The 14,619-nt window shown below is 38.2% G+C and overlaps 1 protein-coding gene across 15 annotated transcripts in view; it reads left to right on the top strand.

Annotated features, from left to right (window-relative positions):
• The window catches only part of ELAVL2 (ELAV like RNA binding protein 2), a 203,093-nt gene extending 196,504 nt beyond the window's left edge, over positions 1 to 6,589 (top strand). For 12 of the 15 annotated variants that reach the window (XM_081942742.1, XM_081942734.1, XM_081942741.1 and 9 more), the window contains 2 exons: positions 1,623 to 1,661; positions 3,838 to 6,589. In XM_081942742.1, coding sequence (XP_081798868.1) covers positions 1,623 to 1,661; positions 3,838 to 4,168 — 370 coding nt within the window. In that variant the 3' untranslated portion in view covers positions 4,169 to 6,589. The remainder of the gene's footprint in view (positions 1 to 1,622; positions 1,662 to 3,837) is intronic. The other 3 variants (XM_081942731.1, XM_081942743.1, XM_081942735.1) reach the window with 1 other exon arrangement.
• The last annotated feature ends 8,030 nt before the right edge of the window (positions 6,590 to 14,619 follow it).

The following is a 14,619-nucleotide window of genomic DNA, read 5'->3' as shown; positions in this document are numbered from 1 at the left end:
CCCAATTGTTAACTAAGACAGAAGCAATTTTTAAAATCATTTTACATCTCTTAGATAGGTGAATGCCTTCCTGGAATGATGAAGAGGGTGATGACTATATCAGGATATTTGAGATCTTGATACAATTTCTTTGTGGTCTAAAGGCTGTAGCCAGAAATAAAAATCAAGATGATATTCCTAAATGGGGAGAATTGTCTGAGTGTACATACCATATTTTCTTTTAAAATTTGTGGTGTGCATGTTGATTGGGCCTCTACTTAATAACCTAGGAGTTTCAAGTTACTATATATTATGTCACAGGTAAAGCTGTTCTAGTTTTGAAAGTAATGACTCAGCATCCATGTGAGTATTCCTGAAGAAAAGTTTTAGGTTTATATGATAAAAATGTTGGCATTGTCCACTCAGTTGCAGTAAACTAGCTTGCTTACTTATTTTTCTGAGTCTCATCTGAAGTTCAACAATCTGATTCAGATTGTTGAACTTCAGCATTTCCTCCTGATATAACTGCCATAAGGGTGTTTTAAAGGACAACAACATTTGTGGCATACAAACTTCAGACAAAAGAAAAATTGGCAGGAACTTTAAATGTAACAGCCCACAATCTAGTCTAACCAAGCACTGCAGCACCAGATGTTCTTTTCCTTCAGAAAGGCTATGTATATTTACATTCTCTTGGAAGCTGCACATGGTAGCTTTTTTGGAAGTGGGGGAAATACATCTAAAGTATCTCTTAATGTGAATTTAAAAGAAAATGGGAACCAGTTTTGCAATGCATATGTCCTCTTCTCCTAACTTTAATTAACTGAGGAATATAGTTAATATCATAGAATATAGTTAATATTATAGCCTGACTTGTTTTGATTTCTCAGCAATTATTTAAATCCAGCATTACCCTAAATATCATTTCCATTACAGTGGAGCAAACAACTAACTACTTGGTTTGTAAAAAGTTCATACTTGGTGATAAATCAAATGTTAAGACTTTTAAAAAATGTGATTCCTTGGTTCCTTTATGCCGAAATGTGTAGATTTCTAACATAGCTGCAGTTTCTGGCAGTAGATAGCTAAATTTTACCAGCTTAAAATCTACAGTGCATCAAGATAATTTTATAATCATATATTCATAATCTTGAGAAATAAAATTGCTATAAGATTTTCTGCAGAATAATGTTATGTACGTACTGTTTCTCACACAGAGACATACTTTTCATTCACTTATCCCTACGAGTTTTCAGAGAAAGGCATGGAAATATTGGCAAAATTGTTTAGTCTTTGGTGTTCGTATTTCTAAAAGGATCGCTATATTAAATATAGCATCTGAACTACATTAATGTGTATATTGTATCACTTCAGACATATCTAATGGGCTTGCTTATCCAGAATTAAAATACGGAGTCTGAGTGCCTTTTTTTATATAATTACATAATGTCAACTGAACTTGATGCTGTATTTATGAGAATTCTTGGACAGTATCTCTTCAGCAAAATTCAAGCTATGCCAGTGTATAATCATCGCACAACTGCAATTTTGCATAAAGTGAAGTTCAGAAAATCTAGCACATAACATAATCAAAGTGAAAGATTGAAAGGCTAAATAAACCTTTTGCTAAATGTGTTTTGCAGGTTGGACAATCTGCTCAATATGGCATACGGAGTAAAGAGGTAATAACAAATTGTGTTAGATCCATAATTACTTTTACTAATAACTTCTTGTTTGAACTAAGAGTATTGGTACTTCATGTGTTAGATATTGAGTGATCTTTGCAGATACAGAGGTAATCATTTGTTTCCATTTATCACTTACTTTATCAGCTTTCTAGCATTGTTTAGGGCACCCAGTATCTGCCATTTAAATTACTTATTTGGGAGTCTTTTGTATCAGTCTTTCAATTTGAAAGAATGTGGGCGTCTTATATACTAAAATTTAGGGATGCGTGGCTAAGATGCTGAGCTTGATCAGAATGGTCGGCAGTTCGGCGGTTCAAATTCCTAATTAGCTTCCTTTACTTGTCCCAGCTTCTGTCAACCTAGCAGTTCGAAAGCATGTAAAAATACAAGTAGAAAAATAGGAACCACCTTTGGTGAGAAGGTAACAGTGTTCCATGCGCTTTCACGGTTTAGTCATGCCGGCCATATGACCATGGAGTCATCTTCGGACAGCGTTGGCTCTTCGGCTTTGAAACAGAGATGAGCACCGCCCCCTAGAGTCGGGAATGACTAGCACATATGTGCGAGGGGAACACCTTTATATACTCAAAAGGACATTTTAACAATTAAGAGGCCAACACCAGGCATGCGGGTTTTTTTAGTCATCTGTCTGTACAACAAGCAGGTAGATTTGGAGCAGCAATAAACAATAAGCATACCATATCAAGTATGTTATATTACCTAAAAAGTTAAGAGTTATAATAATTCCATAAGGCCATTTGGAGCTTCAGTCTCAAGAATGTATATTTCATGTAGGATTATTTTTGTTGGTTTTATCGAATTTATATAGCCACCCATTTTGCCAAAGGCGACTCAGGGAGGTACACAACAACAAACAAACCAAAACCTAGATGTAACATCAGAAATCTGAAGCAATTTTTTTCTGTTGAATAAGTGTTCAGTTGTGCTAAATAATTTGCTAAATTCATGGTGAAACAACACAATAAAGACTAAATATGAACAATTGAAGGAAATACATTTGTACTTTTTACTTTTCCATCATTTTGTTATTAATATAATTGTCTTTTGGGGGAAAAAAAGTTACATAGAGATTAGTTAAAAACTAGGTTTTTAAAAGGAATTAAACAAAAGATTCCGGAAATTGAATACTAGCACTATAAGCAAAACTCTTACTGTTCCTTTCTCTTTTTAAAAGAAGATATTGCTAGCCAGTCCTTAGCTAAAATAGTAAGAGATTTCTATTTGGTTGTGTCTATCTAAAAGCACAACATGAATTTTTAGTAGATGGATTCTCTCTCTGCAGCCCATGTTCTGGAGAACTGGTATCTGGTGCCATCGGGGTGGGGAGATACAGAGTTTTGAACAAAGTTACTTGTTAAAATTAAATCACTTATTTTTATATAATTTTTTTGTTTATATTATTCCCGACACACCAAAAGCAAATTCTCAAAAACCTTGGTTAACCACATTTCAAACATGGCAATCACAATATTCCTTAGACTTTCTAATAGCTGACTACAGTTTGCTTTTCTGTCGTATCAGCATTGAAAGTAATTGAATTAGTCAGCTTATCCGCAGCCCAAGCAAAAAGCAAAATAATCTGACTTGAGAAAGACTTACTACAGAGCATCACGGCAACTATATTTTATTATTCACAGTAAATTTGTATTAAAGTCACATAAGTGGCACAAACCTTTGGTCAAACGGCACTATAACACTAATCAAGTGCTTTAAAAATATTTTTTATCCTGCCTTTATTGTTTTTATCAATAACTCAAGGTGACAAACATCCCTAATAATCCTTCCTCTTCCTGTTTCCCCCACAACTGCCTTATGAGGTGGATTGGGCTGAAGGAGAGCCACCCAAAGTCACCCAGCTGGCTTTCATGCCTAAGGCAGAACTAGAACTCAGTCTCCTTGTTTCTAGGTCAGCATCTTAATCACTACACCAGACTGCCTTTGCATATGTCTATAAATATTTTAACAAAAAGGCATACTTGAAGGAAGAAACAATTGATCCATAACATGTAGGCAGAAAGGGACTTGGTTTAAGTTACTGAAAGCATGTTGATATATAAAAATAGATTTCATTCTAATCTTGAAAAAAGTTTTCTTCTAAAAAAAGAATTCTTTCTTTCTTTCTTTCTTTTTACTCTTCTACATTGATTAGCAGGTTTTCTCCAATGACCATTGATGGAATGACCAGTTTGGCTGGGATCAATATCCCAGGACACGCAGGAACCGGATGGTGCATTTTTGTGTACAATTTAGCTCCTGATGCAGATGAGAGTATCCTGTGGCAAATGTTCGGACCCTTCGGAGCCGTGACAAACGTGAAGGTTATCCGCGACTTCAACACAAACAAGTGCAAAGGTTTTGGATTTGTGACTATGACAAACTATGACGAGGCCGCCATGGCAATAGCCAGCCTGAATGGATACCGCCTTGGAGACAGAGTCTTGCAGGTTTCCTTTAAAACAAACAAAACGCACAAAGCCTAATGAGGTGTCCTCAGCCCAATTTATATTTGAAAACTATTCGACAAAGGCAAGTTAAAAGAAACTTTATACATTAGTAAATGTCTTTGTAAGTCAGTGTTGAGATGGGGGAATAACAGACTAGCATCCTAAGAAATATTGCGAGATTTTTTATTGCTAGTATTTGAATTAAACTTCTTAAATATCTTTATGTTTGAAATATGGACAAGAGGTACAGGGTTTTTACCTGTCACAATGCATTCTATTGCCTTCTTTGAAGAAGGTGGACCTTTTAAAAAATGTTTGAGCTAAGGGAAGAAATTTTCTTTTACACGACTGCCTTGAACCTGTGAGTAGATATTAAGGCTTTGTGTTAAAATTCCTGAGTTAGTTAACCTTATGTTGTGTTTGAGTTACACTTTAATGCCTTGCTGTTTAGTCTGTTCAAGAAGTGTTTTGAAGTTTACATTTTTATTTATAAAGTTTAAGAATATTTATTTTGTAATTATGATTTGGGTTGGGGAAGGGGGGTGGTGCATTATAAAAGCCTATTGTAAGATTAATGGAGAACTTTTCGTAAAGCTGTACCTTGCCAAAGAGATAAGAGCCTCTTTGATGTGGGTTTAAAAAAAAACAAAGCATCTATTTTTATAAAAAAGAGAAAATTTGGAGAAACTTTTTACAGGTCCTGGAACAAATATTTTGACTTGAATACTTTGAGAAATCTCTTCATATGACACCTAGTGAGCTTTTAAAACTTACCAGGAAATTTGCAGTGGTTGGGGGAAAACACTTTAGAGCGATTTATGATGTAGAAATTCTTTAAGAGATCTTTGTTACTCAAGAACTGAAATCACTGGGAGAAAGCACTTCTGGTTTTGGTTTTGTAAACGTTGGTGCAATCTCTGAACATCCTGGTTACTATGTGATAGATGGCTCACATTAAACTTGTGATTTTGAAACAGAAGAAAATTTAAAAGTATATAAGAGCAGGCAAGAAATTTAAATTAACTGAGATGGGGGAAAAATCTGTTCTTCCTATAGAATTCCCTTCAGATAGAGCTCATGGTGTTTAGTGATGTACTTGCAGTATTGTTTGAAGAATTGTTTTGTCTTAAAGAAAATAAAAGATGTTTGCACATGGTTTGCATAGTGGCAGACCAGGAAAAACAGTCTTGCATTGGATATATTTGAAGGTATTTTGAAAGTTATGTTCAAGGCTAACACCTGAGCTTTGTGTAATGTAAATAAGATCTTTTGTTGATGAACCTCTTTTCAGCTAATACTTCGAGTTTTCTTCTGGTTTTTTATTTTCTTTACTTAACATGCCAAGTGATGTTCAAATGTTTTTGTATTTTTTTTCTTTGTAAATGGCATTAAGATTGTTACTTGAGGTCTGCTTATTCATTTTTGTTGTCCTGAGGACTTGAATTTACAGTGGATCAGATACGTTGCAAATTTTGTCTGTAGATAGTCTAGCTTCAGCTGTTTATGGTGATGCTACTTTTTTGTTTATAAATATGTTTGTGGTAAAAAAAAATGAGTATAACCATAGGTTTTGAACAAATTCCTTACATTTTTCATACCAGAATCATAAATACCTGTATGCTATTGAAATTTAACTTTGTATGATGCTTAAAATCACTTATTTGGGGAAATAATAAAGTCTTTACCATGTATGGAAGAAATTTAAGGTCAAAAAGTACAAATATTTTCTGATTAGCATCTAGCTTATAATAAATTTTTAAAAAGCTGAAGGCTGCTGTGCCTTCACCAGGATGCCCTGACAACTATATAGTTACGTCCTGCTTTTTGTATAAACTGAGATGCTCACATGCTTCCCCTTAGAACAAGCAATGTGCTATGCATAACATACTTGTACATGATCTTTGCAGTTGCTTTTTTTGATTATTTCTTTTTTAAAAAATCGTAGTTATAAATTTTCAGTATAGTACAGTACATAAAACTGTTGGAAGAAGAGTGTTAAAGTGAAAGTGATTGTTCATGCTAGACCCACTCAATGCTATTCAAATCGATTGACTTTCTGAGAGAAGTTCACTTGAGGTGCGGTGAGCAATTGTTCTGTACTAACACAAACACTCTGCTTTGGAAAAGAACAATAGTAATAATAACAATAAAGAGATACGATGTGGGGAGGGGGGGAAACGTAGCTATACTCTCTGCTACTCTATTCTACGGTAGCAAGATCAAAGCATTGGTGAGAAGGCATGTCTATCAGGCTTCACTTTACACTGTTTAACAGAGCACTTAATAAAATGTAAGGCTGGTATTTATTTGAAGTTGTACAGTATGACTTAATTCACATCTGTTGGAGTAGAAAAATATATTCTGTTGAGTATTTAAAAGAGGCTGTACATGTTTTCTTTTGTGTTTGGATCCTTTGTACTTTTTCATGTTCAGTACATCAATAAACAAAAGTTGAAGGGAAAGAACACTGTGGTGCAGAGGTCTTTTAATAGTTCATGTTTCTTTTGAACGTCCTTCCCTGGGTTTATTTTTCCTCTGGGTTTTTAAGTTAAATTCAAACTACCTAGTGCAGGAGCCACCCCTCAAAATCAAAATGGCTTAGATATGCCACTGCATCTTGGTGTCCTAGTACAATGTGAAATTCAAGTCCTAATACCTACATGCATGGTAAGCTTCCTACTCGGTATTTCTATTCAATAACCCTATAGCAGAAGAAAATTCTAAAAGCTGTGTTTTCTAGGAGGCATTAGTTTGTGAAGAATTAATACTTGAGACTTTTGTACCAAGAAAGAGCAGTGTTTCAAGGTACATCAGATCAAGTCATAGAACAGACAGCTTTAATTTATATGCATACTAGTTGATAATAACCCAGCGTTGCCCAGGTATTTATTTATAGGGGGGAAATGTCCAGACCAAACGTAATTTCTAATGTAATTTTCCCCCTTACCAGAGGGAGCCCCTTTGTGGAGTACTGTGAAGCCATTACCATGGCAACTCTACTGCACTGTATAGTAGAAGTCATTTTAAGGCACAACAGACTGTATCTTAACAGAACACACAGCTCAAGGGGTGTTAGGGGTGTCTTATCCCACAGCATTTTTTTCCATAGTAAGTCATCTGTGTACCAAGTTTGAAATTGCTCGAGGCATTCCAGAGTTATGCTGGAATATATATACACACACACACATATACACATACGTGTACACACACACACACACACACACCAGTCTAAAAGAACTAGGTTAAAATAGAGACTACAAACTCTTCTTCAAATTGTAATGATTAAATTTATGAAGTATAAAAATGGCAACCTTAAACTCAACTGTTTAGCTAATTTAAGCATCCTTTTTATTTTTCTGTTTTCTGACACATGGTCCCCTCATTCCAAGAGCACATTGATCCAACCTGCATTCTTGTCTGCTCGTTGGTTGGCATCTAGTGTTGATGGATGACACTAAGAAATTAAGCTTTTATTGAAGATGGCGTCAGTTTACGTAGATTGCTGATACTTTCAAAAACACAGTGATTGCTGTAAGTCTTAACACTTGTGAGAAAAACAAAATTTTGCATTTTCAGTGTATACCGCTGATAAGAGTAAGAAGACTCAACCTGGAAAGAGTCTGCCAATGGAGAAAATGATAGAATCCAGAATTTGCCTATTGCTGCAACATAGATTAACTCCCAATCTACTTTTAATTAATTATGAAAATCTAGAAATTATCTTTCCATATGGTGAGAAAAGATTTAAAGGGGAAAATTATCTTAATGAAGAATTATATGAAATAGTATTTTCTATGCAATGAATTTGAAGCGGAATGCACTACCCTGTTTCCCTGAAAATAAGACCTCCCCAGATAATAAGCCCTTCCTGAAAATATTGCAACACAGCAGCAGCCATGAACACACTCCCTCCCTCCTGCACATCAAAAATAATAAGACCTCCCCAAAAATAAGGCCAAGTGCTTATTTCAGGGATCAAAAGAAAATAAGACCCTGACTTATTTTCGGGGAAACACAGTATATTCAAAATTCATTTCAGATAGTTAATTATCCCAGAAAAAATTACTATTCCTCATGCTCAGATATTTTTTATATACAAAATAAAATGCACCATAATTCAACTTTGATGGATTGAGATAAAAGAGCTTGAGCTTCTTTTCTAGTCATTTTGTTCTAGGTAAATTCCTATTGTGATAGAAGTCATGGCACTAGCTGGGCTTTTGCAGAAATTTGCAACGTAGTAGTCAAGCATATCTACGAAATTAGGGTTATTGGTTTTCATTTAAAACAGATACAGGCAAGCCTTAACTTCAGTTTTGCATGCACATTCTCCTCTCCATGAATTGGAGCAGTATTTTCATTCCAAAAATGAAATTGTGTCTTAACCTCATAAAGTCCCCCCCCCCCAATAAAGTTAATAGCGCTTAGCAGTGACAACATATAGTGGAATTTTAAAAAGCTATAGAACTATGATGGCAAACCTATGGCATGCATGCCAGAGATGGCACACAGAGCCCTTTCTGTGGGCAAAGGCGCCAGCTGTTCTTCGCGGGCGCCAGAGCAACGGAAAACACCCTGGAAAACGCCCCAAAACAAGTCAATTTTTCAGGCCATTTGGGGTTGTTTTGAGTCCAATTTTCAGGCCGTTTTTGGGGCCATAAAACTGGCATGCACACCAGCCAGCTGGTCTTTGGGTTTCCGGCGCTCTGGCAAGTGCACATGCACTCACATGCACATGTGTTCCGGTTTGGGCAGCGGGTGCTGAAAAGGTTCCCTTTTGCATACTACAATGAGATTCCAGGATGTTTTGTACAGGAATCTATAAATTACAGGTTACATATTATACATAGCCAAGCATCTATGAAATTGCATCATGATAATCAGAAGCACAATAGTTCAGTGGTTAAAGATGCTGAGCTTGTCAGCTGGAGAGCTGACAGTCTGGGTTTGGAACCAGAGCTCTGCACAACGGATGAGCTCCCATTAGTTGCCCCAGCTCCTGCCACCAAGCAGCTTGCAAATGCAAGTAGATTAATAGGTACCACTTTGGTGGGAAGGTAATAGCATTTATTCCATGTGCCTCTTGTGTATAGTCATGCTGACCACATGACCACGGAAATTGTTTTTGGAAAATGCTGGTTCCATGAGCACTGTGTCCTAGAATCGCACACGACTGAAGGAAAAACTTTACCTAATCAGAAACATAATATGCCATGAAATTAATGGTACTGATGTCATAGTTTGCATTTCGGTATATATTTATTTGATAGGTAGCTGAATCCCCAAAGATTTGGAGGTAATTCTTCAAATGGCATTTAAAAACCATGAAATGAAAGCTAACACAATTGCCTGCAGAGTGAAGATCAAAAAGTATAAACGCAAGCTTTTAAAAGAATGAAAGGACAAAAAAGTTTGGGGAAAGGTTTTTCTTTTAAACCAGTCAACTTTTATCTAATGTCATATATATATAATTATTTTGGATGCCTAATGATTTTCTCTGAAGATCAAAAGATCCCAACGAGCAAGCTAAATTTCTTGTTTGAGGGAGTTATTTTTAGCAAATACAAAGTTAAGAGACTGCAATTGACACCAATCATCTGGTAGATTTTAGCAATGGAATGAATGAGAAGATCTACTTCCATATGATCAGGTTTCATTCTTTCCTGAGATATAAATTCTAATGATAGAATCTCATTTGCTACATACTGATTCAGTATCTCACTCATGCTCACATCATAGGCCTGCATATACGCAACTCACTCAACAGTTGTCAGCTACTGGTAATGTACAACCTGGGATCAAAGTTTTTGTTTCCTTTCCTTCAGAGGAAAATACATTCGGGCAGAATATATCCCATGAAAGCAGTTTGCAAGCTACTCTTAGGCAAAGGCTGACTTAACGATTTGGCTTGCATTCTCCATACTACATTCTGGATCGTCAAAAAACATAAGGCTTGGCATGAACCTAGGGAAATCTGGCTGTATTCTTACATGGTTAATGAATTTGCTGGTTAGCATAATTTCCCAAACATTTTCTCCACTACAGGTATTCCCTGAACCAAACATATGGACCAGTAATAGTTTTCCTCTTATCTTCGGAACCGGGAACGTTTGTGTGCAGCACTTCTGTGCATGTGCAGAACCTTCTCAGTATGCACAGAGCATCCATGATGGCAGGTGGGCGGAACTTCCCCTCCCCGCCGCTACCGGTTTGCCCGAACTGGGGTGAACTGGCAGAAGATCACCTCTGCCATGGACCCAATCAACTGAATTTCTGCTGCTGATTGCAATAAGAAGCTTAGTAAGCAGAGTTTATAATGCCCTGCTATAAAATTGCACACAATTTTTAAGGAAATGAGCTATGGATATAATTATCTTATTTAAACTCTACATGTTGATTCATGTAGAGCCAACATTTTAACCAGGTTTGGGTATCCTTTTCAGCCTAGGGCAGGGCTGCCAAATTCACCTACTGGCCACACCCACACCCGGTTTAGCGAAGGGGAAAAAGTCACGAGATGACACGAGTTTGACACCCTGGCCTAGGGGCACACTTATACTTTGTTTTGCCTGGGAAATTTGGTATATCCTGGCTAATAGCTAAGATTTTATTGAATTTTATTCTTAAATTTCCTCAATGCCCCCAACATAAAAAGAGTGAATATTCAGAACTTTTCTCTTAATGGTGCCAAGAGAGATTCCAGGTGTCCCACCTAGGTCTTACCTCAGATTGGAGTTCTGGTGCGCCGTTGTTTATGATGAGTAGGAGATTTTTGACCTGGGTTTACAAAACATTTAGCATCTAATTGAATTAAAAATCGTTGCTACTGTTATTGGTTAGAACATTGGAAATGTCCGTATTTTGAGAATTTGCAATGAACCACATAGTTTTTTAGTCATTGTACATAGTGTCGTCCATTAAGCCTTAATTGAGAAAATGATATTTCATCTGAATCGTCTGTTCCTCAGTGGCTGGTGACATAATCAACTAAATAGGGCCTGGTACAATTGCTGATTACTACTTTTGAAATGTTAACCATTTCTGATGGTAGGTTAACAATTCTAACCGGGCAAGCATAGACAATTACACATTATGTATAAGGCTCTAAATTTGTTAACTAATTTGCTGAATAGATGTTGCAACTGATGTGAGGAACCTTGTATATTAACTGATTTTAGAATTCTCTTTTAGAAGGCTCGGTTGAATAGGGGTCTGGATCAAAATATATTCAGCTCTGATGTAAAATAATCAGTGAGGTTAATACCAAATGTGCTGGGGAATGCAGATCCTATCAACAGCTGACTTATCTGAGTGCCAACTTGTTTCTTTCTTAAGACTTACAAACTTCACTCTATCAATATAGCTCTGCCTCCTTTCAACTTGACCTTTTTATCCTTTCTTAACACAAAGTTTTATATGCCACTTCAAGCGGTGATGGTACATTTAGTGCCCTCCTTGGCTCATGGACTTGGAAATTTAAGAAGTAGAACTTAGCAATTTCTCTCTCTCTCTCTCTCTCTCTCTCTCTCTCTCCCTCTCCCTCTCCCTCTCCCTCTCCCTCTCCCTCTCCCTCTCCCTCTCCCTCTCCCTAGAGTTTGTTCTGCCTCTGGGTGTTCCATTTGCATGAAGAGAAAATTTCACCATTGTGCATTAAGTTCACACAGTGTAAAAGGATTTCCTTTCTAAACCGGATTAAATTGTAATGTTTTTTGTCTCCTTATTTATCTGTGCATCAACGGCTGCACATACACATACACAACTACACGACTTCCTTGCTTTTGCTTAATTATCGTAAGCATAAGTAGAACTTTTAACATTTAATCAGTAGGTTAGTCTCTCAAATCTTCCTAATTAATGGGTAGGGGTAACTTTTAATTAGCCTGTAAATTAAGTGTATTTCTACTGCCAGTATATTGCAGTTACAGGAAAGGAAAAATAAATTATACAGAAGACGTTGCTTAATAAATTAGCAGTATACAGGACATACCAGGCGTGGGTTTCAGCCGGTACGCACGTGCCACGTCATGAAATTTAGCATGCCTTCCCGTACCTGAACTTCCGGAGGCTCCGTACTGGAATGCTCCTGCCCCCCCTCGCTCCCCCCACCCACCCAGTCACTCCCCCCGCCCAGTGGCCACTCGCTACCTTGCCTGTCTGCACCTGGCTTAACCCACCCACCCACTTCCTTTGCCAGAGCGGAGGATTGGGAAAAGCACACGTGGCACGCGCTCCCTTCCCTTCTCTTTGACAGCTGTCTGGCTTCCAATTGGGGGGGAGAAATCCATGCGTTTTTCCTCCCTCTGTATGGATTTCTCCCCCCACCCCATTGGAAACAAGGCGGCTGTCAAAGAGAAGAGAGCAGCGTGTACCACATGGGCTTCTTCCAACAGCCGAAGAAGGAACAGGAGACGAGGATTCGGCTGTTGTGAGAAACCCACGTGGCACGCGCTCCCTTCTCTTCGACAGCCGCCTAGTTTCCAATGGGGATGGAGAAGAAATCCATGCGTTTTTCCTTCCTCTGCATGAATTCCACCACCCCCCATTGGAAACCAGGCGGCTGTCACACACACACACCACATGGGTAAGGGGGACTGGATCAGCTGGGAGGTTGGCAAAAAAGAAGCCTCTATTTCTCCACTGCTGTGGCTCGCATCGGAAGGAGGCAGAGATGATGGCGAGCGCTCGCCCCCTCGCCGCTTTCCTGGCCAGCCACCCAGCCAGGCAGGGCTGCAATCAGCATGCCACAGGGGCAGTGATGGCGAGCGGTACGCAAGAGAGCATTGGCCATCATCTCTGCTTCCTTCGTCTGCAAGCTGCGGCAGTGGAGAAACAGAGGCTTCTTTTTTGCCAGCCTCCCAGCTGATCCAGTCCTCCTTATACATGTGCCTTGAATTGTGGCAAACAGTGTGTGTGTGTGACGTGTGTGCATTCTGTGGCATGCCCAACACCTTCAGACACCCACCAGGTCACCCCCGAGCGGCAGAGAAATCTGGCTTCGGCAAAAGGAAAAAAAGGTTTTAAATTAGCCCTCTCTGCCATTCTGCTAAAAAGCGGGGAACTAAGGCCAAGAGATAACAGGACGACTAACCATATTCGGTTAACCCCCAGAGCAGTAAGAGGCTGAATTGGGAGTTCTATGAATTGGCTTGTAGGACACAGAATGCTGTGATCATAGACTTTATTGGGCACTGGTTTTAGTTCATAGAATATATCTACGAAAATAATTGGAAGGGATGTGTGAGGGAGAGGGGGCATAGGGAGAGAGAGAAAGGAAGAGAAAGGAAGGAAGGAAGGAATGGGGGAAGAGGAAGAGAAAAAAGAGACAAAGAAAGAGAAAGGCAAAAAGAAAGAAAAAGAAGGAAAAAAGAAAGAAAAAGTGGGAGAGAGAGAGACGAAAGAAAGAAACAAAGAAAGGGAGAGAAAGGCAAAGGGAAGGAAGGAAAGAAAGAAAGAGAATTTATTACCACAATTGAGCCCAAAATTTTTGTTGTTAAGTGAGTTTCACCATATTTTCCAAGTTGGACACGCCCACCCAATCACATGTCCATCAAGCCACTCCCACCTGGTCACATGACTGCCAAGCCACTCCCACAAAACAGGCCACACCTACAGAATAGGTTTTTAAAAAAATTGAAACCCACCACTGGGACATACCCTGTAAACAAAATTGATAATCTAAAGGAGACCATCCTGTTAGAATTTGCAAATATCAAAGATAATTTTAATGTACGTAGGAATGTTCAAAAATCAAACATGAATCAAGTAAGGAAGTATTTAGAAGAGAACAGCAACCAATTCAAACATGTAATGTAATTTATCTAATCAGTCTCCGGAGCCTATAGCTTGTTGGTACACTCTGTAAACCCACACATATACACACATGACCCCCATTCTCTCCAATTCCCTCTCCTTCCAGTCCCTATTCCTGTCCAACACAGAACTATGTAGAATTAGCAAGCCTTTTTTACACACATCATGGAAACAGTAGGTTGTGTGCCTTCTTGTCTTCAGCCTCTCTTTGTTTCCATTTTCTCCTTGTCAATTTCCATGCCAGCCAAAATAAAAAGTAGGCTGCCCCCACTCCCCGCCCAAGGCTTAGACATAGAGGACTTCAACTTTTGACTTTCAGTCAATAACACAGCCCTTAAAGTTGTTTCTTGTAACTTTGAGAGGGCTAAGATAATCTTCTTTCTTCCTCACTCCACATTATAACCTTGATTTGGAATGACTTAATCCACAGTACAGATTGCAATGCATAGCTTTGCGTCAGGGATGGATGGGTGACTACAAGACTGTGGAAGGTGTTTGCGGGACTTCTGTTTCTGACCGTGACTCTTTGTAACCTTCTGGAGAAGAAGGATACTTTTGGCATAAACACTGAATAGAAAAGGAAATAAACTATTAAACCCAACATGTTTAATTAGTCCAAATCTGGATCATTAAGAAAATTGACAGAAATGCAGTCCATAGACCTGAAGGAGGCATAT

Source organism: Natrix helvetica (genome assembly GCF_964273705.1).
Source record: "Natrix helvetica genome assembly, chromosome: 2".
Classification (NCBI taxonomy): Eukaryota; Metazoa; Chordata; class Lepidosauria; order Squamata; family Natricidae; genus Natrix; species Natrix helvetica.
The sequence above is the reverse complement of the archived record's forward strand: the minus strand, read 5'-3'. Positions and strand labels throughout refer to the sequence as shown.